At 39.2% G+C, this 8,499-nt stretch overlaps 1 protein-coding gene across 2 annotated transcripts; it reads left to right on the top strand.

Moving 5' to 3' along the window:
* Window positions 1-1,215: 1,215 nt before the first annotated feature.
* LOC108573306 lies at window positions 1,216-7,880 on the top strand. Of its 2 annotated transcripts, XM_017935712.1 has the most exons (6): window positions 1,216-1,398; window positions 4,791-4,856; window positions 6,053-6,118; window positions 6,174-6,336; window positions 6,864-7,215; window positions 7,625-7,880. In XM_017935712.1, exons 1-6 carry the CDS (start codon window positions 1,263-1,265, stop codon window positions 7,805-7,807), a joined length of 966 nt encoding a protein of 321 aa, XP_017791201.1. In that variant the 5' UTR covers window positions 1,216-1,262; the 3' UTR covers window positions 7,808-7,880. The 2 variants fall into 2 exon arrangements, with proteins under 2 accessions (XP_017791201.1, XP_017791202.1); XM_017935713.1 differs by lacking the exon at window positions 4,791-4,856.
* The last annotated feature ends 619 nt before the right edge of the window (window positions 7,881-8,499 follow it).

The raw sequence follows: 8,499 nt of genomic DNA, 5'->3' as shown, positions 1-8,499 counted from the left end.
TTTTTAAAACTTCGATTAAGAAGATGACACTACGGCGCCAATTTTAGCGCCGTACTTTTTTCCCATAATCCAATGTTGCTGTCGCGAGATAAAATATGGTAGTGAATGATACACCTCGACATGGAGCTGTTGTTTATTTTCTTCTTCTTTTATCGTATTCGATGCATTTTTGTACATTTTGGGTGACGGGTATCATTCTCATGTACATGCATACGTTGACAGGTAAATACATTCCTAGTCGTAATCTGGTTTATCTTTAACATGACACGTAACACTGGACAGAGATGACACATTCGTGTTTCTCTTTACTCTATTTTAATGGCTTATTCGCTTGTGTCACGACAAAATCGTATTAGGATAAGAGTCACAATCCTTTGACGAGAATATTTCCAGTAAATGGTGAGACATGCGTGCTCGTTATCGAACTGTATACACCGTGTACACATAAATCCCTCTACGGAAGGCTTCAACTTCTACACACAGGCTTACTACCGTACCGACAGAACTAGTTAAAGAGTTAAAGAGCGTACGGTTGTCGAGCGTACCCTTGAGTATACTCGTTCATTCAAAAAAATGTCCTCCAAATATTAATTCTGTTTTTCTAATGTCATCTAATATTATTTATTTTATATTATTCTGAGTGCAATTATATAGAAATATTGTATACTTAGGGTGATCTATAAATAATAATTTACCATAATAAATTTCTAAAGAACAAATTTTCAAAATCTGAAATAAAAATTTCAAAACATACAATAGAAGAAAAGTTATTTAATTTTGAAATGGTAAAGCGACTTGTAGACCACTCTGTATATAGTTATATAAAAAATTCGTAACACAAAAGATTTACAACACAATCCTTCACAACTCTTCCAAAATGACACAAGTAGCTCACGAACCTAACCTTAACCCAAAATGAATCATTTACAACGTTATTTCACTGGGTCCACGGTATTTCTTTTCGAAATGATCGCTATGAAGACCATTTGCTACTGGAGCACCATTTGCGGTACACGCTGTAGCGTTCACTCTCGCAGACGTTCCTGCACGTGCGGCACGCGCGTACACGTTGAAAATTACGCGCGCGCGCGCGCGCGTTCGCCAGCTGAGTGACTCGTGGATCGCCGCTCTTTCATCTTGTCAGTCGGTTTTCCTGCTTCTTCGGGAGCAGTTCGAATGGCAGGTGGCTCGTGCGTGCCACGATCCATCATCTGAACAATCGATCCCTTTCAGTCTCGAGTTTCTTTCGAGCAAAGCCAACCATGCTGTTCCACGTGACCTATAGGGGAGTTCTCACGGTGATTTTAGCCCTTCAGATGGTTTGTTCGCAACCGGAGGAGGCGTTTCCAAATATTTTAGGAGGCATCGAGAATGTTGCGAACACTGCCTCCAATTTTCGTGAGTATTATTTTAGAGAAGAAATTCTTCTCTCCTTATGGAGATTCTTGGTGCACTGTTATCATTTGCGAGAGCACAGGTTTTTTTATTTAATTCACGCAGTTTGAAGAATTTTAGGGAATTTTGTTCACTTTTTTCATTACCTCACAGTGGTCTCTTGGTGTGTTATCGTTGCAATTTTTTTGTATTAAAGAATTTGTATTTAAAAAAGAAATTGTCACGTTCGTATCGTGTTTTGAATTTTATTTGTGGATCTAACGATCTGAGTATAGAAAAATTGAAAAAAAATACAGAGGTTCAGTAACGCGCGTTGGACTGAATAGTCCAATTGTCCCCGCTGATGTGCTAACGGGAGAAAGAACTTTCACTTGGCCACAGACTATACAAGCTGATTCAAGAATTCAGACACATTGGCGCGCAGAATTATGTGGAATTAATTGCAGAATGCTCACGCCGGCGTTAGTCATTGTCATTGATACAAAGTGCAGTTCAAGCAGTGTCGACCTTTTTTGCGAATATTTGCACTCGTTAATCTTTCATGAAACGACGCAAACGGTATGTGCTGTGTTCACTTTAATGCAAATGTTCTGTTCTTTCGAAGAAACAACTTTTTTTCGAGTCTTCGTGGAAACTTAATCAAAGCGTACTTTTATCTTCGTAGAGACATAATTAAAAATAATCCTTGCTCATTGGCCACTTTTAAACGAATTCACAAATGTATCTAAAAATCGAAACTTATGAAACACCAGTCGTTAAAAAATTCCTCAAAAATTTCCAACATTCGATAAACTGAAAAAATTAACTTTTCACAATTCACCGATCACCGATCTTTTCGGACGATAAATTCTTCAGATTTACACACCACTAATTCCTCCCCGACAAACTTCCAAAAGAATCAAAATGCCTCGAAGAGACACGTGCAAGAATCAGAAATTCCGAAGAAAGTCCCAAAATTGCACCTTCCTTCGCAGAACGCCGGTCGCTGAATTCCCGCGAAAAATTCCACAACCACGAAATTCCCAGAATAAAGCCGACAAAAAAAAAAAAATATCTACAATTGAAACTGATAAGAGAGTATTACCGGAAGCACACTTGTTTTCCCTGTTACGAAAAGTCGCTTCCTCGACCACTTCCAGAGTGGTCAAATTTAAGAAACTCAATTGTTACATAAATACAGCACGTAAATCGCAAAATGACGATTCATTAATCACACAGGGGACACATTCGTGCGTTTTTGCAGCTCAAGCGTCATTCACTTCACAGACACGAGTTCCGCATCTTCTGTGTCGACTCGACGACACTGTCGCGGCACGACAACAGGAATTGCCTCATTATGCTCGCACTGTTACGCTTTGCAAACTAAATTACGCGAATCTGAATGATCGCGATGCATACCCACACATTCAGTACTGCTCGAGGAAATCGTTTCCCTTTCACGCCTCGTTCTGCCGCCATTATTCATTATTCTCACGGTCATTGTCACTGTTTCGCCAATTCTTTATCCTTCTTTTCTGTTCTCTTCCTGACATCGTACCGTAACATAAAACCATTTTCAACGCTTCCTTTCAATATATTTTTTTCATCAGATCGTCGTTTCAATCCAAAGATTTAGTTAACATTTTCTTTAGCCTCTCGTGGACATTATCCTTTCTTTTTTCCTTTGTTTAACACGTTGAACGCCGGACCAATTCTACGTAACTTGTCCTATTCTAATACAACACATTGCAATATGCATAAATACCGTAACATAAAACCATTTTCAACGCTTCCTTTCAATATATTTTTTTCATCAGATCGTCGTTTCAATCCAAAGATTTAGTTAACATTTTCTTTAAAGCGACAGGCATCGAAAGATGTAAGAATCTTCAGATTTATTAGTTATAGGCGTGAAATAGTGCGATTTTCACAATCTTTAACCGTTTGTAGCTCATAGCAACATTAACCGATTTCGATGAAATTTTCAGCACGTATATAATTCACATAGATCTACAAAACGTATGTTTTAAATTTTCATTACAAGCCTAGATAAAAAAGTTGTAAACAATGACCTTTACAATTTTCTTCGCGATTCCCACAAACTGTAATCTTTTCAAAATTTTTTGCACACGTCATCTAGTAAACTAATCTTTCTAACTTCTCAAAAAAAAAGTCAAGTCGTTTGGCCCAATTTTAAAAAAGTTATTCCGTTTTATAGGGTGGCCTAATACTTATGCACGGTAGTGTATGTCAATAGTTAGAAATAAAACTACTTAAATATGCTGTGCGACGCATTAGGTGAAAATTTTTATAAACACTACCATTTATTCAAATTAAATGCTTTTACTATTTTTGAGACCGCCGGTCACCGATGACCCCCACGGCATTCAACGTGTCAATTGTTACGAACTTAATCTTACCCTTAATCTCGTTAGAAATACTTTACATGTGTATACACTACCGGCCAAATGTTTGGAATCACTGTGCAGTACAAGTTATACAAAAATTTCCAGAATAAAGGTGGCAATTTTAAGAATATTTTAACCAATTTTTCCTCGCTCAAATCAACCGAAATAAGGTAAAATACTATCGATCTCCGCAACGTCAATTTCAAATCTATGAAAAATTAGCAGCGGATTCAATTTTACCGTAAATTAGCGGGTGAAATTTTTGGCCGGTAGTGTATGTTTCATGTATAATGTGATAACGACTTGTGCAGCCATTACTGTGATTCTACAATTAAAAAAAACATTTTTCACTATTTTCCATTTTCAATTGATTAAACGAAACATGTCGAAATAGAAATATCAGAAAATTCGTCCTTTGGTTAACGTTTCAATAAATTATTCTTCCTTGTCTGAACCGACCATTTTCAAATAGTCATTTCCAACAAGCACTTCCTTCACACACATTCTTCTAACGAAACCTTCGAAAAATGTCACTTGAAAATCACCGAAAATACGAACGAAAAAAAATTCTCCCGTCGATGTGAATAACCCGTCGCTTGTAACAACACAATATGAATCATTCATTTGTTCACTTTTCAAGTTCACTGACACAATATTTCGCAATACCGTAGAATTTACGAAACACCGGATTGCAAAGTGCTCGTCGAACCTAACTTCCATTTAGTCGATCGTATCGTTGAGTAACGTTAACTCATTTTTTCAATTACACAATTCGTTGCTCAATCGTTGTTCACGATTGTTATCGAAGCGTTCTATTGAAGAAAAGAAAAATTACCGTTTCACTAGCTGGAATTAACACACCTGACCACGCGAATGCACAGCAAGGTGGAAATTGGGAAGCAGCACGCGCTGAATCGCGCGTTCACGTATCAATCACCTATCGATACCCCAAAGACACGGATGGGTGGTGTTCCAGTGGAAACTGTGCTGTTTAATCGTTTGTTCCAGTGACGGGACTCATGCAACGACAGAAAGCACTGATACACCGCGTGACGGACACGGCCACCGACTACCGTATGTGCCAGTTTAATCGAAACTGCCCTCTGAATCGTGATTTTCAAACTACCCTGTGGTTCTTGCACGAAGCGAAACTTTACGCTTCATTTTTCTCAATTTTTAGACTATTTTTTTCGTAGAACTTTTTCACTTTATTTCGAGCTGAACATTTTCGGTCAATTGTGGGCTCAATTTTGGACTCGACTTTTCGCTTAATTCTCGTCGAAATTTCGATCCGAAATTTAGGCCCAAATCTAATCTAGTTCTCAGTTTAATCTCAGACCCATCGTGTTTTACCTAATTTTCAACCCACCCTACGCGAAGAGAAGTTTCAAAATCTTGGTTCATGAAAGGGCTCCTTAAATCACGTCCATACATACGACCACGCTTTCAACGAACAGTCCAAAGCGAATTCCAATGCTTAACATCGTCGTCCATTAAAATAATCGCAATTGCACGCGGTTACGAAAGACCTAAGAAGCTTCTTCTACTCCCAGAGCGTTCCTCGCTTTGACCAACGCCAATTTTGCTGACAGTTTCCCAATCATGCACTCTGTACTCGATACCACAACCTATACATATATATAGTATCATCGATTGAGCAGTGCCTTATGCGGTTTAACATGTGTAATCACGGCCATAACCTCTCTGAACGAGTTCAAACTTATTCAAACCTGTTCGATCCTTTTTCAGAATTAATTAAACGCACTGTTTTGCGACGAGGACTGTAACAGAAATGAATTAATTTCACGGAATAATAGTTTTTGCTTGTTAACCCCATCCGTTCCCCTGTTTCTAACGGTCCATTAGCGAGCCACGTCCAAACTCATGGAAAGTTTCACGTTGACCTAATTATGCACAGGCAACGATCACCATCCCCGCTTGCGTCTAGCATTTATCGCTTGCAATTACTTCTGGAATCTCCGCGAGATCTAAAACTACTCAGAATCTCCGAATCTTGGAATTGCTTCGCTGCAAACAGTCACGGGTACACTGCCACTCACAACCACTTGTCCAGCTTTTTCCTTCTAATTCTGTTCAAAAATTTCACCAATTTCTCGAACGGGCCATCTGAAGAATTGAACGAAATTATCGGAAAAATTTTTTAATTAAAAGACACCGTAGGGAAATGGTTGGACAGGTACTTGCGAGTCACAGTGTATATTCAGAAGTTCAAGTACAACGTGTAGCATAGCTTTCCTGACCTTTTTTAGTTACCAGCGCAGTGGAGAAGCCTAAGACCCTGTTGATAGACGCCACCAGAGTCACCACAGGCTATAGTAAGTACCTCGAATCGCCTAACCATGCTCGTAATACTAATCGAACGAAGGACAGTCGACAGTGCAGCTTCCAAGGGCCTGGAATTCAAGCTGAGAAGAGTTTTGGAGAAGTTTCGTGCCAGGATGCCATATGGTATACCAGAACTGGATATTCCACCTTTGGAACCGCTTCACCTTGACCATATCGACATCGAGATCGATAATCCTGACATAGGGAAGTAAGTTCTGACGATTAACTCCTCAGTCACGTTTCTCGCCAGACGTGTCGGTTCGAATGACGTTTCGGGTCTTCGAGAATTCTTGGAACATCCTGTCTGGATTTTCTTTCATTTTACCTTGAATTTTGAACAATTTTTCTCACACTTTGAAGAGTTCGAAGGGCTCGAGTGAGATTTCTGGAGGTTAGAATGCCCTTAGGTGTGTCACAATTCACAGAAAAATATTAGCTTCACTTTTCACAGATAATTTATTTTTCTCAATTGTTTTTTCGTTTATATCGTCTGTTTTTTGTTTTTTTATTTCAATCAGACAGTTGTTGATTATAATTTTAACCCTAACGAGCCTGCCAAAGTGTCAATGGAGGCCTCTCACAATTTAGGTTGCCCCTGAATGTATGGCAACTTCCACAGCTCCCCCTGAACGTATGGCAACTTCCACAGCTCCCCCTGTTTCACTCGATTCACCGAACATTGCGCTCGGCGTGGCTTCTCTTTGTCAATTCACACGTGTCCAATTTGTTTTCCAGCGTGTCTCTCATCATAGATGACTTAAACCTGCACAATCTGTCGACCTTCGTGATCAACAAGGCGAAACTATCGCTTATCGGGCCGACTATTACAGCCAACGTGACCATCCCACGAATCCACGTGGAGGGCTTTTACAATATATCCGGGATGCTCGGAAAAATGGTCGCACTGAACGGTTCTGGCCCCTTCCAGGCGAACGTATACGACTTCCAGTTGTACGTGAACACTATGCTAGGCTTTTCGAGAGGAGTGTACCTGAAGACCTTCGACATAGACTTCTCGCTGAAGTCCATGGACGTCGCTCTGGAGAACTTCATGAACGACGAAGAATTGAGCTCCGTAATGAGCAAAGTATGGCCATTTTTTCTTTTAATTACGGTCCTTCGGGTAACTGGAGAGAAATTTTAAGACTTACGTTTGAAAGGAAATTCGACCGAGGCGGACATTTGCAATTTTTCAGCACTTGTAGTCGGCGAAAACATGTTTTATTTATGTATTACAGCCCTGGTAACTAGGCTATCTCATGGTTTGTAAATTTCTAAGCTTTGAACATCTTTAAAAATTTCATTTTCCAATCTACAGTAGTACAAGCGATGTAAATTAGACTGGACGCTGGTTTTGCCAATTTCTAATCTCTCTTACTCTTCGAAATTTCTCTATTCATGCACCAGCCAGCAGTGACGAAGAAGTACTGATATCTCAGGCACTCCGCGACAAATTAAAGGAACAGAAAATTGAATTTGCATGCGTTTGCCCACAGGTCTTTCAAGAACTGACACCCAAGGTGGTGGACGTCATTAAGCCGGACGTACTTCCCGGTATCAGAAGCTATATAGGAAACAGAATTAACGAGACCATTCACGACCTCACCATAAGGGACGTAATTAGCGTACTTGTGGGCCACAACGAAATTCGAGAGTTTGCTGATCTCTTAGTGCCTTAGTATTAACATGAAAACGTACTTAATTCGGACTAATATTTAATTGAAAAGAAACAAAATTCTTCGAACTAATAACCATGACACTTAGATCCTTAGTAAATAAAACACTCGCACATTTGTACTTTTTTTTTTTACTACAGAAAAATTGTCGTAGAATTTTCTAGAATTTCTTTTCACCGGTACCAGAAATAATCTGATTTTCGAAAAATTGGTGAAATCTTTCACTGAATTTTTTTTCTTTTGTTTTTCTTTTTTTTTTAATACATTTATAGGAGAGTAGTGTCTATTAAATGGAGATTATATCATGTCTCATTTTCTTGCCCTTTAGAGGACTGCAATAGAGTCCATGTACATCAATCCTCTCTTTAGATCTGATGTACTCGTACAAAAATGTGTTATCTTTCAAATTAATGGTCTGGAAACGTGGAATGGGAATTCGTGTACACGAGCATGTCGTGACAGGGGAAGAGAGTGGCGCGAAATAATGCGTCTTGCTGGCAACACGGGGAAGGTTCCGGTTTCAGCTAAAGTGAGAACTTAATTTGCAAGGAGAACGATAAATCTAGAACGTCTGCACAATGCGGTTAAAGAATTGTAGAAGCTTGAGTGCCCCTTAAATTCCTGGGGCTGTAAAAGAGTTTTACAGGATGTTTGAAGCATAAAATGATTTTTCTACAGGCATAAATATTTAGTAG

The sequence above is a fragment of the Habropoda laboriosa genome, unplaced genomic scaffold (genome assembly GCF_001263275.1).
Source record: "Habropoda laboriosa isolate 0110345459 unplaced genomic scaffold, ASM126327v1 scaffold134, whole genome shotgun sequence".
Classification (NCBI taxonomy): Eukaryota; Metazoa; Arthropoda; class Insecta; order Hymenoptera; family Apidae; genus Habropoda; species Habropoda laboriosa.
The sequence above is the reverse complement of the archived record's forward strand: the minus strand, read 5'-3'. Positions and strand labels throughout refer to the sequence as shown.